Source organism: Vicugna pacos, chromosome 30 (assembly GCF_048564905.1).
Source record: "Vicugna pacos chromosome 30, VicPac4, whole genome shotgun sequence".
Classification (NCBI taxonomy): Eukaryota; Metazoa; Chordata; class Mammalia; order Artiodactyla; family Camelidae; genus Vicugna; species Vicugna pacos.
Genome location: NC_133016.1, coordinates 7,554,481 through 7,571,592, shown reverse-complemented (window position 1 = coordinate 7,571,592; position 17,112 = coordinate 7,554,481). Strand labels below are relative to the sequence as shown.

General features: G+C 34.8%; 1 protein-coding gene across 1 annotated transcript in view; it reads right to left on the bottom strand.

Moving 5' to 3' along the window:
- The window catches only part of CDH19 (cadherin 19), a 161,005-nt gene that overhangs the window by 102,439 nt on the left and 41,454 nt on the right, over positions 1-17,112 (bottom strand). Inside the window, exon 2 of the mRNA XM_072952277.1 lies at positions 12,143-12,219. Coding sequence (XP_072808378.1) covers positions 12,143-12,169 — 27 coding nt within the window. The 5' untranslated portion in view covers positions 12,170-12,219. The remainder of the gene's footprint in view (positions 1-12,142; positions 12,220-17,112) is intronic.

The window sequence follows — 17,112 nt, the reverse complement described above, 5'->3', positions numbered from 1 at the left end:
GTCTCCTATTAAAACAAAGAATAAAAATAACTCTTTATCTTTTCTACTTGCTAACATATCAAATATGATTATTTAGTCTCTATTTAGAGACATATGTACAAAGTATGTTTTGACAACAAATATTCCAAAATGGAATTTTAAAATTTCCGTTTACCATAGCATCAAAAAGAATAAAATACTTAGCTATAAATTTAACAAAACAATTGCTTGTCTATTGAAAACTGTAAGTCATTGAAAGATAATAAATAAAACTTAAGTAAGTGGAATGACAGCCATAATTAAGATGAAAAGATTTAACATTGTTAAGATGGCAGTATTCTCTGTGCTGATCTACAGATTCAACACAATTCCTATTGAAAATTCTAGCTGGATTTTTTGTTTTGTTTTGTTCCGTTTTTTGCAGAAATACAAGCTGATCCTAAAATTCAGAGGGGAATGCAAAGACTCAGAATAGCTAAAACATTTCTGGAAAGAAGAACATAATTGGAGGACTCACGTCTATCCCCAAGTTTACTACAAAGCCTACAGTAATCAAGATTGTGTGATACTGGCATAAAGATAGATCAGTGAAATAAAATTCAGAGTTGAACTGTTAAATTTATGGCCAGCTAACAGGTTTTTGGCAATCTTCCTAAACAATTCTGCAAGTCACAGGGGCTAGTCTTTTGAAGAAATGGCACTGAGACAACTAGATAATCACATGCAGAAGAACAAAAAGAAACCCCTATTTAGCACCATATAAAAATTTTTTTCAAAATAGATAAAAGGCCTACATGTAAGAGTTAAATAATAAAACTAATGGAAGAAAATATAAATCTCTGTGATTTTAGGTTAAGCAATTGTTTCTTAGATACAATACAAAAAGCACCACCACCACCAACAAAAATGTAGATTAATTGGGCTATATCAAAACTCAAAACTATTGTGTTTCAAAGGACACCATTAAAAAAGTGAAAAGAAAATCCACAGTATCTTGAAAATATCTGCAAATCATATATCTGAAAGGGGACTTGCTTCCAGAAGACATTAAAAAAAATCTTTAACAGTTCAATAATAAAACAAATAAAGACAAACACCCACTTAAAGAAAAAAATTGGCAAAAAAATTGGATAGACATTTCTCCAAATAAGATATGTCAATAGCCAGCAAACACATCAAAGGATACTCAACATTATTAGTAATTAGGGACATACAGATCAAAGCTACAGTGAGATACTACTTCACACCCTCCATGACGGCGACAGTAGAAAAGACAGAGGATGGCAAATGTATGCGGAGAAATTAGGACCCTTTTACATTGCTGGTATGAAAACAAAATGGTGCAACTGCTTTGGGGAATAGTTAGTCGGTTTCTCAAAAATTGATAGGGTTACTGATAGCGTTAAACACAGGGTTATCATGATCCAGCAATTCCACACTGAAGTATATACCCAAAGAAAGGAAGACATATATCCACACAAACATTTGCATAGGCATGAAAATAACACCATACTTCATAACAGTAAACTGAGGAACAGATAAATAAAACGTGACACTTCCGTACAATGGAATATTCACCAGCAGTAAAAATGAATGAAACACAATGTGGAGGAACCTTGAAAACATTATGCTACATGAGAGAAGCAAATCACAAAAGACAACTTACTGTAAGGTTACAATTATATAAATTGTTCTAGTAGGCAGACCTATGGAGCTCAGTGGTTGCCTTGGACTGGGGCTGGGGGTGTAGGGGAAGGGAGGAGTTACTCTAATGGGCATGAAAAAATTTTGAGGTTATATATTGATGATGGTTGCACAACCCTGTGAATTTAAGAAAAAAAATAAAAGCTTTGAATTGTCACTTTAAATAGGTTAATTGTGTGGTGTTTGGAGCATAATACAATGAAAAGCTATTACTGAAGGAACACTGTTAGCTGCTTTCAGTCTTTAACCAAAAGTCTTCTCTAAAAAATTAAGAGTAAATGGAAAAAGAAATGACGGAAAAAAATTTTCATTTTAGGTCAAAATTTTCAGTCTTGATTTCTAACTATTTTTTTTTAAAGAGGCCCAGAAAATAAATGTTAGATTAGTTTGAGTCTCAATATAACATAAATCCACATTAATAATATAATTACCATACATGAGAAAGAAAATAAAAGTTTATACAAATCATTAGTTAAATTGTTTACAGGCACTAACTAGAAGTTATAACTATCTTCTAGAAATTTGGCATACTATAGGCATAATATTTTGGACAAATCATTAAAAATCTCTTTTCCATTTTATTGATTAATATTTCCCTAAAATATATTAGATATGCTCCAATAAAGGAGCAGTTAACTAGTGGACAAATTGCAGCTGCTTTAAATATGCATGTTTTCATGCAAGTTTGCATGAAATAAAAAGATAAAAATAAAATAAAAAGAATAAAAAATAAAAAGAATCAGATGTAGAGATCAGCTTCCTAGGTGCTGTGAACAGTACTCATATAAGTGAGTCAGAGACTCAAATGAAAATGTCTCTCCTATAGCTAATGCTCTGAGGTTTACGTCTTAGAATAAAATGACTTTCAAATTACACTACATTTGGTGGTTTACTATGCCAAATGAATCATAAAAAAGGATCTGTATTTCTTTTCCAGGTACAGTAATATATTTTTTAAAATTTGTGTCAAATAAATATATCATTTGTCCTATTACTTTTCTGGAAAAGTTTATGAATATTACATACAAAAATGAATTTGCTGTTGCCCAATTAAGAGTTTGCCTAATATATGAAATTCCTTTCTCCCCAAATATACCTCTCTTCTCAGTGTAGCAGGATGTGTTGAAGTATCATTGACATATAGAACTCTTCATCATCCTGACAATTCTGGCGGGATCACTGTTTCTCTGCCTAACTATATATCAAAGCAGTTAGATCCGCCATAATTTTAATCATAAGAAATGTTCTGTTTACTTTCTCTTATCCCTTTGAAAGAAAAAAAATGAATTCTTGGTCAAGCTCTGATATCTCCTTTGATATTTCGCATGCAAATAATTTTTTAAATAAAAGAAAAAAATAATAGCAAATACTATTTGTCAATGTGCCTGTAGAAACTTGAGAAAATTAAATGGCTTATTTATCAGCTTTTGCATGTCACAGAATGCTAGATTACTCAAGCAGGTGAAACAGGTTTTACTGCCTACAATTCACATCATGTTTGTAAGTTAATATGTCAATATGTATATGTCAATGATATGTGTTTTCTTTCTTTTATTAACCTCTTAGTCTTCCCAACATCTAACACAGAAAATGTTTAAGAATAAATGAGTTAATAGGAGGCTTGATGGTTTATGTATCTGAGGTCCCCAGATTGCTACTGAACAATTTATAGACAGTCTGCTTCGGCGGGCAGAGTTGTAACATTTTGGAACAGAGCATGAGTACAATGAGTGCACAGGGGCACTGGAGATAGGACAAAATATTTTCCAAGTGGATTTCAATTGTTGCAGGTAGTACTGTAAACTCCATTGGAAAATACTAAACTTATTTTCTTTTTTTTCTCTGGCACCCCATTATTATTCACAAGCTAAAGAGGAATATGATAGTAAGCCACATGAAAGGACAGAATTGAGGATGAACATGGAGATGATAAAAGGTGAGAAAAGAGATGTCTTTTGAGAAGCATATCTCTGAAGTGCAGTAAGGAACAGTATATTATAATGTCATCTGTGGGTTTTAAAATGTATATATTTATTTATAGTTATATTTATAATTTAATTCCACATTAAGGATGTTGGTATGTCTACTGTTAAAAAATTCCTGAAAAATTGAGAAGTAAAAACTGTGGCAACAGGATAAGGCAGCTCCTCAGGTGGTTCTGAGCTCACAGGGAGAGCCTCCTTGCCTTCCTCCTGCAGTGCACTCCCATACACACCATTTCCATTTCCTCTTTCGGGAACTGTGTTCCTTGTTACAGCATTTTTCTAACATTACCCAAGAATCGATGCACAAGATTATTTTATATCTTTCAGTCACAGGAGTGGTTTCAATTAATGATCAATAGCAGTTCAATAACTGTTTCTCAAATGGCATGGATCATACCACTGTGCCTGGAAATGCTCCAGTCAAAAATCCTAAATCTCTCTGCTGAATGGTGAATGGTGACGCTCACAAGGTTTTCATCACAAACTCCAATCTGCAAGATAATGAGTTGCAGATACTTCCAAATCATATCTGAGTGTGGGTCAGAGGAGCCCAGAGGCACTGATTCAGTCACTGCTGTGTGCAATTCAGACATAACCTGCTGTTATTCAGGCTGAAAAGCTTACGGGGAAAATAAGATTGGAGTAGCAAATCTGACACTAATAAAACTTAGGAAAATTATCTACCAAAACACCACCAGTAACAACCACAGTTGGCTTTTGGGGAAGTACCTTCAACTTCTCCAAGAAGTTGGATAATGCTGGAGCAGATATTACAGGTAGAAACCTAGACAACACTCTTCTTAGAGCCCTTAGACAAGGAAGTGAAGGGACACTCTCAGCTGGGGGCTGTGACTGAGGCAGGGCACCGAAGGATGCAAGTTGCAGACCAACAAGGTGGGGTGCCCGATTTTAGAGGGGAGGTCATTTGCAGGTACTTGACATTGTTTTCCACAAAACAGTGCTAAAAGTGTTTCTGCTGCCTGTGAGGATTCTGCCTGCTGAATACTATAACTCTGTTGGCCCAGCGCTGGCTAATCCTGTCTGGGGAAAAATCACTTGAAAATCAACAAGCTTTATTGCTAATTCTGATATAATTCCCATATTCACTAATCACATAAACTACTGATTTTGTACCAGTCTGACATTAATAATCTAGTAAATGCAAATTATTACATTGAAGAAATGAATTTTTTTATAGATACTTTCTACCTGGATCCACACTGTTAGGTATAATTTCTTTTAATGTTCAGCCCTCGCTCACTCCCTGCAACCACCACCGCAGACTTTCACCACTCTCCTCAATCCTCCTGCTCAACTCCGCACTTCCTAATTTCAGCGTATGACCTAACTCCTTTTTAAAATAATAAAATAGCAATAGTAACAATAATAAACAAAAACAGTAACTCAAGGCGACCAATGAACTTTCCCTCAGATTTTTATAAGATCATGAGAGCTTCAAGACAAAGGGGGCAGTTTATTTTATTTTATATTCTGAGGCTTGCATGGTCTCAGGCACATAAATTGTTCCATAAATTTTACTGAATAAACACATGGATGAATGGATGTGAGAAGCTGAGTACTTCAGACTAGGTGAAAAGAGCGTGAGGGCGTAAGCCTGAAGACACATCCTGAGGTTGCAGATTCATACTACTTTTAGCAGGTAACATGAAGGGAATAACATTTATTAAGCACGTACTACATGCTAGACAAGATAGTTTGCAAAGAAACTTCAAACAAGGAGCATAAGGTCATTTCCAAGCGATTTAAAAATATTATTTATCTTCTGCATATTTCATTTGCCAACTGACAGTTTTATTTGGGGACCTTCCTGAGGGCTGTAGGCCAGAAGACAGCTTCTCAGACAGCTCTGAGGAACTCCTCTGCAGAAGCAAGGAGGAGCCAGGATATACATGAACTTTTTGTTGGGAAAAATGTAGTCTAGAATCAAAAGATTATTCCTAGCCACAAAGAACACAGACATTCAAAGTTAATAATTTTAGTTTTTTTTTTTCTATGTAAGGGAAGATGCAAGAAACTGGTGTTATTTGGGGAAATTTTTTCTGAGATGTGCATTCTAACTGTCTAAAGGGCAGTATAGCCAAAGCACAGAATGTTTCCTGTTTTTCTCCAACCTGAATTCCCCTCAGGGTGCACTGTAGGTGGGAAACTGCAGTGGCTAATGGCTTCATCCTTGCAGAATTAGAATGGCAGGCAAGAGTTTTTTCTTTACACACAGTTTCAAATAATTAATTGGCAATAATGCTGCTGCATATCCAATTATATTAAATCATCTCTGTGAAGTATTCAGTGTACACATGAAAAAGATTGTGATTTAGTGTTCTTTGTTGACACTGGATTACTTCCTGAAGTTCGGGGAGCTGTCTTAACACAGGGAGAGTGTTCTAGATAAATGCTTTAATTTCTCTTTACACGGAGGAAGTATAAGTTTCCCTCAACAGGATCTTTTCAAAGTACTGTCTCCAATATTACAGATTCACTTTTTCTTACTGGAGATCTGTCCTCTGTTTCACTCTCACATACAATACTACTTTGCAGATAATTTGAACAGTGTAGCATATAGATTAGTGACAGATATTAAGGTCTAATGATGCCACATATAATTCAGCTACTGAATCATGTATATGTTCACATAATTCTGTTATAGAATCATTCATACGTAAGACAGGATTCAAAAACTACCAGTGATGCATTAGCATCATTTATTCATATGAAAATGATGGCTAGGTCAAATTTGTACAGCTTTTCTTTGTAAGAATTCTGCCTTTAGATTTTGGTACCAATTTATAAAGGGATGCTGAACTTCTGTTAGTCAAATGAAAGCAGTGTGCGCGTGTGTGTGTGCGCGTATGTGTTTTCTCACTTGCTTTTGTTTCATTAGTATTTCATTTCAGTTCATCATTAAACTTCCTGTAGAGGTGAAAGGCTACATCTGTGATGAAAACAGAAATAAAGGCAACAAACATATTGTTCACCTGTCTCAAGTCCTTTATCTTTCAATTTGCAGTCCTTTCCATCTCTCTTCCTCCCCAATTCATTAGTTTCAAATTACTACAGGATCACTTTGCTCTTTAATTGCCTCCATTTATGGGAGAAAGTTGAATGTCTTGAGCAAGATGTCAAATCCATATTATGGTCCTAGTTCTCAAAACAAAAGCAACCAAAAAGTTTAAATTTAAGTCTAGTAAAATCAAGAGCAATTTTTTGAAAAGAAAAAGAAGAGGCACCTGTTATTTCTATGATTTCCTGACATATGAATGACTATTTAATGGCACTTTTTTCTTTATTCAAGACATGTTTTATAGACAACTAATTTTTTTTTATATTTAAAATACAAATTTTCAATGAACATCCATATCTTTTTACATTTGCTGTTCTCAACTAACAAAAAATTAAATATTAAGGAAAATAAATAGAATTGCTTTCATATTTAACAACAAACATTAATAATCTGTGCAGATATTTATTTCTGCCAACTCCAGGTTACACTTCCTGTATCTCTCTGCTTTTGATGGATGTTGTTCAGGCCTGCAGATTTCTGGTAACAAACAGGTTTTTAATTTTCATACATTCCACCTCTCTACTGCCAGTCTTTGATGGATGATATGGTAAAGATTGTGCGCTGCCTTTTAAGTCCTGATAGTAAAGCAATTAACACTATACAATTCAGTTGCTTTCACCTTCAATGACTCAATTGTCCCTCTTTTTTTTTTGGTTCCTCGTAGGGCTTTCCTCCTCTTGTTCGCCACAGTAGTGCCAATCAGGCAGATTGATTCATATTGGCTGGTGCCTTTGTCAGACTAGTTGTTAAATATTTTCAGTCTCTCTCTTGTCTCTGATGAGCATTAAAACATGTTAATAACACCATTCATTTTGTTTCATTCAAAAAGTTAACACCTGACTTTGCCCACTTTTATGGCATCTATTTCCAATCTCCCAATTGTTTAAATGGCGTGACTTACAGTAGATTCTTTAAGTAAAATCTAAAGGTTTGGAGTGTTTAATTTTGTTTCTTTGTTACGGTGTACAAGGTAAGTACTGAGAAATACTGGACCAGCACTTCTCAGATGAGAGAAGATTCATTGTGTTATAATTAAAGCCACAAATGTTTAGTGATAAAATAGGTTTACACTGATAATACTATCTGCAAGCATGCACACTTCTAATTAGAAACAGACATAAAACACATCAGTAAATGGAAATAATGTTAATTTTTTAAAAAATAATTTTTCTTTCATTAATTAGGCAATTATGGCTTGAAATGTCATCTGTTTTCTACTCTCAAATGTAAGGAACTTATCTTTTCATACATTTGTACGAAAGAGTCTATTGTTTTTGTGTATTATATTAACAGACATATGCCCTGTTAAAAGTTCACAACTGTACACACGTTTGTATACTTTATAAAGTTGGAAGCATATGCATCAAATTTTAATGATCTTCTTCAGATTTAAGCATAACATCTCCCTCATAAAATTAACTTCTATATTATAAAAATATGACTGTATGTTTTATTAAATGTTTCAGTATTTGAAATATAATAAAATTCTATTCATGGGCTGAAATCAAATGTGCTCTCTCTCTCACACATAGGTATTTTTATGTAATTTTTATAACAGCTGACCTTGAAAGAAAAAAAAAGTATAGAAATCTATTTCCCTCTCTAAAGACAAGATTGCAAAGTTCCCAAGGAAAATGACAACAGCTAAATTAGGTAAGTTAATTACTTGAACTTTATCTACTTAAAAGATCAAAAATCATTTAATCTTTTCCATCAAAATATGCTCTGAATTGTACTTTTGAAGCTGTTCAAATATATGTCGGTAAATAACTTTCTCAAAGTAAATTACTTTGGTTTTATTTGAAAACAATGCTTCTCCCACAAAGTCGCCTTTTCTTTCCCACTAAAGGCAATTACATCAGAGTAAAGTCTTTGTTACTTAAGAATTCAAATGCTTTAGTGACTAAGTCAGACAATATGGTCATAATTTCCATGCCATGAAGTCAGTCAGTCATTGGGAATTATAATAGTACGTTTTCTAAATTACAAACATTGGATAAAAATGCAATTGAGTGAAAGAACTGATAATTAGCCCTGAAAATCCAAATTTCTCCTCAATATCAAGAGAACTAATCTAAGTTTCCCCTACATGTCTTCAATAATCCTACCCTTCGCTGATAATCCAAACCCCTCAACTCCTCAACACCAGTGTAAATTACGCTCTTTATCTGCAAATGTCCAGGGCACTGCTTTCCAAAGCCTTTCAGAGGGATCCTTGTGTAATTCTAGCATTACCCACACACTGTAGTTTCTGGATGTTAGACAGGTGACTTTCAGTGAAAGCCAACCAGAGGAAGTTCCAGATATTGGAATTAGCATATAAAACCTTAGAGTAACTTAAAAAAAAAAGTCTAAGCAATTAAAAAAATTAAAATTGAAATTCAAATTTGAGGAAAACCATAACTTTCCAACCAAACCCCAATAAAGATAAATAGAAAGAAAACTACTCTCATACATGTAATAATTCAACTACTAAAATACAGGAAGGAAGAAAACAGTTCTGAAATCAGCAAGAAGAAAACTGACAGATGACATATAGAAACTTCATGATACAAACCGCTCCTGCCTTCTCAGCAGAAACAAAGACCAGAAGACAATGCAACAATATTTGTAAGGTTCTGAAAAGAATCAAATAAACACTATTCAGAAGAAATATTCTTCAAAAGTAAAGTAAAATGCCATTTTAAAGATAAAAATTGGGAAACACTTTTACCAACAGATCTGTACTTCAAGAAACATTAAAAGAAGTTCTTAAGTGGGGGAGGGTATAGCTCGAGTGGTAGAGCACATGCTTAGTATGCATGAGGTCCTGGGTTCAATCCCCAGTAGCTCCTCTAATAAATAAATAAGTAAACCTAATTACCTTCCCCCACCAAAAAAATAATTGAAAAGAAGTTCTTTAGTATGACTAATACTGACATCAGATGAAAACTCAGATTTGTAGCCAAGAATAAAGAGCATCAAAAAGGGAAAATGTGGGAAAGTACTTTTAATACATATATTTGTCTTAATTTTTAAAATTATATAATTATTTAAAGCAACAGTGGTTAATATACACACAAACACACAAATGGTGGGAGAGCTGTAACTACTCTGTTTCAATTTTTTGTATTTTATATAAAATAGTGTAACAGGAACTTTAAGTGGACTCTGACAAGTTAAGAATGCATAGTACAATCATTAAAGAAATCACTAAAAATAAAATAAAAATAAAAAGTTAATGCAGTCATAGATAAAAGTAGATAAAATTAAAATAAAATGCTAAACTTAATTCAAATAACAAATCTATAAAAATTATTTGTCCCACAAGGGCCTCCAATCCATGGAGCCTGCCCATCTCCCTCTCACAGCTCCACATTCCTCCTTTTTCATCTAGGATTCCAAGGCTTCTAAAATCAATCATGCCTTTGCCCATAACTTCAACTCCCTTATCTATCTCTCTCTCTGTTACGTTTATCTTGAAAGTGACCTCTACATACTCAGTGTCCGTGTTTGAGCATTTTAAGGTGAAATGGTGACCATTCTGACTTACTTACGTATAAATCTATCACCACAACTTCTCATCACGCATGAAGGAGACTTCTAATTTTCTCTAGTTTAAACACTCTTCCATTTTCAAAAAGCATTTGTCTCTTTACTATTTGTCTCTTTATGTCTCCATCTCAGCCCTTTCCTTTCATTCTCACAGATGGTGTCCTTGATTTATTTCCGAGGGAAAGAGAACCAACCAAAATGAATGGTTCATCTCGCCATCGTTAGATCTCCTGCTCTGCCTGGACCCAGTACTGTACCCACAGACTTTTTGTCTTCTCTCATGTAAAAATGGACGTATAAGGCTAACCACTCGACTTCTGCAATGGATCTCAAACAATTCCAGGAATTATCAAAACATATTCCAGGAATGAGCCACAATTTTCTCTTTATCCTTTGCTGGAACATTCACATCACAATACTTTTTAATAATGAAAATCAATTAAATAAACAAGTAGCCATTATACACACAAACAAAAAAATCAAGCACAAATTGAAATGGTACTATTCTATTCAGGGTCTCTTTTAGATGTAAAATTGGACTTCCTTTTAACAGGACACAAAGAATGCGGGACAATAACTCTGAAGGATGAAACTCTTTCAAATTTCCCTATAGATTCTTAAAAAAATATTAATCTTATCATTGGCAAGGTTTTGGAAAGAAAACAAATACAACATGAGATGTCGGAACTGAATTATATAGATGTATGTGTCTGTGTGAGTATTAGTTTTCCTGGGTACAGTAAATTACTATGTAGATTTATATGTGCTCTATAGTCACAGAAAAATAGGAGCCAGAAGAAGCTTATCTAATTGTAGGAACAGATTCATAATTATTCCTTATAACCTATAAATATAGCTTCTGTACCTTTGAAACATTAGTATAATAGAAAAGAAAAAATAGATTTTATAATTCATATGTTTTATAATCAACATCAGGGCATTGCACTTACCTTCTATAAATTACTTCTTATCATAGCATCTTTTAACATTTTGACTAGGTTCATACCAAATTATTAATAAAAGGTCTTTGATTTCTTTCCAGTACTTTTTAAATACTACAACATCTTTGTTTTAATACAACTTTAACATCATTACTGAGCGTAAATTTTCATAAGTATGAAAGGGATAAGTGCTCAAAAATGAGTTCTGTTTACTAAAGAAGATTAAACTTTTTCTTGCTTTGAATGTATAAAACGGCTTCTCATTGCCTTCCTGTTAAAATCTGAACTGTTTTCCCTTTTCTGAGATGCTCCGTGATTTGGTTCCACTTGACTATGATTTGCTGAGTCCTGTCTGTTTCTTCAGACAAGTCATCTCTCAGCTCCTCACAGGCCACATGCCAGTAAGTTTCACATAAGGGTAAAGAGTCTCAGAGAAAGTAAGTAACTCTTTAGTTGAGGGCACAAAGGCCAGAGCAATGATGCAGCTGAATCCAGGAACAGAATTCAATGAGGAGGGAAAAAAAAACCCGGAAAAAATGGTTGCATGGAGGACAGTAAAATAAGGAAAGAATTTGTTAAATGTAAGAGGAAACTTTTTTTTTTTAATAAAATGTTTGGAACAATTAATCCTTTGAAATAATCTGTTTAAATTTTTTATTCAATAAATATTAGGCATACTTCAAAAGAGTATTACAAACTAATGATTGACATTTTTATATTATCCTTCTTCGAGCTGACTGCTGGCAGACAAGTAAAAAGCACATGTGGACTTTCACCAGGCTTCTCCCTGCCTTTACCCTGGTGTGGTCTGAAATACCAGTTAGTAAGTGGCAGACGAGATTAATGGAGTTAACTGCAATTGTACTCTCTTCAGCTGAACAACCAAAACCCAGAGACACTAAAGGGGGAATATATCTTACCTGTTTATCTTGGACTGAGCTGTACATTCACAGAGCTTGCCGACAGTTCATCTGAGGCAGGAAAATTGTTTCCTCCACTAAAAAAGGAATATGGGAGACACGTGAATTTTCATCTTATTATATTACACAAGACATACTTTTTTTTGCAAATAGATATAATTGATATATATATCAATGATATATCAATTATATATACACAAAAATTATATACATATAAATTATATATGTATAATTGAAGTATAATCAGTTCACAATGTGTTAATTTCTGGTGTACAGCATAATGCTTCAGTCATATATGAACTGTTTTTAAGAGTCTTTTTCACCATAAGTTACTACAAGATACTGAATATGGTTCTCTGTGCTACACAGTATAAACTTGCTTATCTATTTTATATATATTAGCTAGTATCTGCAAATCTTGAACTCCCAATTTATTCCTTCCCACCCACTTTCCCACTGGTAACCACGTTTGTTTTCTATGTCTGTGAGTCAAGCCTTACATGTTTAATGTTAATAGTTGCATTAGTTTGCCTTGATGAGTGCTGTTTCTTTAATCTGCTCAACATATGAAATATTAGCATTCAGAAAGAGCCTTTTCTGAATTTAAACCTGAGAAAGATTGTTTTCTTTAACAACTCCTTCATGATTTTAAGTTATTAATGGTGACTAAAGTTGATGCTTTAGATGGCATGGAAGTTGGATTTACCATAGTCCTTTAGGATAGTAGTAATTCCAGTCTGAAAGGTGAATATACTTTGGAGAAAATGGGAGGTTTTGAGAGCCCTAGAAAGTATGATCACATATAATCCAGGAAGGGTGGGACTCTTGTGGTGAGCAGGAAGTAGGTGAATAGAGGGGAGTGAGTCTAGAAGGGACCCAGGAGGCCTTTCTGGACCCTGTGAGAATCTTTTAAACTATCTGTCTCTAAACTGCAAAAAGAAATGGAAATATGATTGCATTGTATCTCTGCTACATACTTAACAAAGTAGCACAACTAATTAGAGGAAGTTAGCTAGGTATTTGCTACATTAAAGAGTAACTATTTTCTTTATCCCATTAGTTCTTTATTTTCCTCTCAGTCTCTGGTTATATTGTCAATAGATGGTCAGACTCTGTGAGGGAGGCATCTTTTCCAATGTCATATTTTTCAAAAGACTTTACTTAAAAACATTAACAATCATCTTCATTGAAAATGCTCTCTTCTCCCTCAAAAGAAATTATCATATGAGACAAGCAATGTCTTATGGAAAATATTATAAACTCACTATAATTGCTCATATTTTTTCCACAGAATGAGCGAGTTTAACAATGACATTAAAAAAATAAGGAGAGCGTGGGGAGGGTATAGCTCAAATGGTAGAGTGCATGCTTAGCATGCATGAGGTCCTAGGTTCAATCCCCAGTACATGCTCTAAAAATAAATAAATAAACCTACCCACCCCAAATTAATAATAATTGGAAAAAAAAAAAGGTGAGAAAGAAATACAATTCCAGAAGGCAGAGAACAGCATATATGCTTTTATGGCTTGTGAATGAAGCTACACTTTTATCACTGACAGTCAATTTCAGCATATGCTGTCCTGAAGTTTATAAGCAGGACAGGAGACTGAAAAACAAGATCAAGCTACGTGGCATAACTATTAACTGCTGGGTATCAATAAGAGGAGATAGTTTGTGCCGGCACATCTCAATCAGAAGTGGAGTGGAAACACAGCAGGTGTGCCAAAGGTAGGCAGCTTGGCAAGTGAAACACTAGGAGCAGCTTATTCACTGGGTTCATTGATCCGCTCTCTCGAACACCTGTTTATTATAGAACTTGGGGTTTTAGAGTAGAATTTTTCTCACTAAAGCAGAGATGTCACCAATTTTGGAAATATTACATAGAAATCATAGCAAGAATTTAAAATTGAGAGGACCCTCTGAAATATCAGTGAGATGGAGTGATTCTGTGTAAATTCATTCAAAATACGGTTAGTTCAAGCTCTTTAGGTACTTGGCATGTGGCAGACATTGGGCTTGGTGTTAAAATTCCGAAGATGGATGAAGCTAGTTACTGTTCTCAAACAGCCTACTTTGCAAAGGAAAGAAATCCAGGGCAATTAACATTTCAGTACATTTTCATAAACAATACAGTTGGCTTACACACAGGGCCCTGTGAGAGGAACACAGAGGAGACTAGTATGTCAAACCAGTGGGAGAGCTTTGAGGGTCACCGCTAGTGTAATACTTTGCTATACAAATAAGTTTTACAAAAGGTGCATGCGTTTCAAAGCATGATAATGAGAGTAGACACTGCTATGACAAAACCATTCAAAAGATAAGGGGAGTGGGTGGAGAGCTGAGCCCTCATCACAGTGGAATGATGCAATCTGATGTGCATGAGGGTGCCGGGTGCCCATTCACAGGTCTGATTCCTAGTCCTCCTATGGCTGAATCCGAGTGCTTTCGGGGTAGATTAGGGCGAGGTAAACACTCCCAGGTGGTTTATCAAACCAAAGATGCCTGACCAAGATACACTGTGTTAGTTTAGTCTAATCACTTTATTTCAGTCCAGCATTTTATTTATGTATTTATTTAGGATGGTGGTTTATAGGTGGAACGAAATAACATTGATGCCTTTGTGACTCAGATGATAGTTCAAAGTGGATGGTTGGAAATATGTCCTCATGCAATTCAGGAACACCTCCTGAGAGCTTCTGCTGCCATTTCTGCATCCAGGACTAGGGTGTGCCAGGACATTTATGGGGGACAGAGCAGCAGTGTCGAACGCTGCTGTGACAGATACCTAAGGCAGGGTGTGATGGGTGGGGGGTGGCAGTGGGACTCCTTTTTTTCCCACAGGGCATGTACTATACTATTCCACTGCATTTTTGTTGTTTTATTTGTTTGTTTGTTTGTTTTATCCCCTACGCTACCTACATTCTTGTCTTTTCTTTCCTACTAGATTTGAGTTCCTAGAAGTCGGGTCTCTCTTCTGACTTGTCTGTCTTCTCCCAGCACAAGTAGGTGATGGAAAGATCATCTAAGGAAAATGAGGGGCAAAGTCTTCTGTGCCTGATTGGAGCCACACCCTGGTCACAGTGACCAGCGCTGCGACAGTGCAGGTAAGTGGAGCTCTCATACATGTAGTGCCTGGGTGATAACCACACACACAGCCGACAGGTTGTCTGCTGTTGATCAAACTCATACATGCAGCCCATGGAACAAACTGTATCTGCTGAAGCACACATTCACAATGAATGACAAAAATACTGAAAAGTTAAATTTAGGTCTAAATTACAGATTTCTGATTTTCTCAACTGATAAAAATACCTATACACAGAATGATACAAAATGATAGATTTACACTTGAAGAGGAGTGGAAGGTACTGGCTTGTGGTCTAACAGACTGTGTTCAAATCCACACACTGCTTTTGCTGGCATCTGACCTCCAGCCGCCCGCTTAACCAAAGCCTCACTGACTTCATATGACAACTGGAGATGGTATCACTTAGCACACATCCTCACACAAGGTGAGATTCAATACATCTTGACTATTACTACTTTTTCAGCAAGTTGTTCCACTATATGTTTGTGAGGTTGAACACACAAGTTAAGTTTCAATAGATTAGAAGCAGTTTTGGAAAAGTAAGAGACATACATGAGATTATTAATTTGGGAAGCAACAAAAATGTGTATGTGTGTCTTTGGTTTGTGTATACTACTTTAAGTATATCAGAGGTAAAGATAGTATGTAGCAAATGTAGCAGTAAGAATAAAAAGATAACAAAAAATACAAGGAATACATGACAATGGAGAAAATAAATATGCAATCTAGCCTTGAAAAATGTGCAGAAAATTTCACCAATTTCACAAATACTGTGGTGCCTACAAGACAAAGAATCATCTGATTTTTCAGCCCAGATTGGGGTGAGTCAAAAATAACACCAAAGCTTACTCAAAATGAAAGAGTCTTAGTAGCAAAAGGGGCCCAAACACTCCTTAGCCTAGAGGTCAAGACGACATTGAAGGACAATTCAATGGAAGTAGCTGGGAGTTCACCACCGTGAAAGTATCCTGAGGACAAGGATGATTTCTGGTCCCTCCTTCAGAGGAGGAATTGAATATAGAAATGAGTTCAGTTTGGCAGTATGTGGGCTGGAAAATGGGATAGTGTGTGACAGTGGTTCTTGCCTTTGACAATCTTAAGATACACCACTAAACTGAGCTTATGCTGAAACACCTTGTGTTTTTATTATATCCAAGTTTATTTTTCTGTAACAAGTGTTTTTTCACAACTATTTTCTTGAAGGATTTGAATACTATTTCATGGAGAACAGTTAGTGATCATGTAGTTGGTATTGATATCTTTATAAATGTCCCAGTATTCCAAAATACAACATATATATATACTGTTCAAAATAAGTCCAGACTGGATATACCCTAAATACTTGTCACACTCAAGAAATCAAAGCATAACTAATGCATACAAAACATAAAATTTTTCTTCATTTTCAAAAAAAATTAGTCAGTGGTATTCATTTTTATTTGTCTAATTTTACAGTAGAACTTTTTATGAGATTCTTATCTCAACCCACTCACCAGTCTACAATTTTTGAGAAAAATCATTTATTAGGGAAATGTATGGCATCAGAGTTACTTTCTCTAGCATCATTCTTTCTTCTCTTTTATTTATTTTCTCTCTCTCTAGCCTCAATGGGGTCTTAAATCATTTCTGGTTAAAATTTATTATCTTGGAAGTATAATTTAGATTTCACCTCTGTTTTCCTCTCAGCAACATTTTAATAAAGGAAACAAGAGAGACGTCTCTGTTTACCTCACAGTTCATCATTTTAGAGGCTCCGTACCAGTTTTGATTAGACTTTGTACTGTTTCCTGTTATATCGCACTTCAAATCAATGTCAATCCATAGAGTTATTTGAAAACTTTATAAAATATTTCACTAGACAGAAACTCAAGGACCATAAATT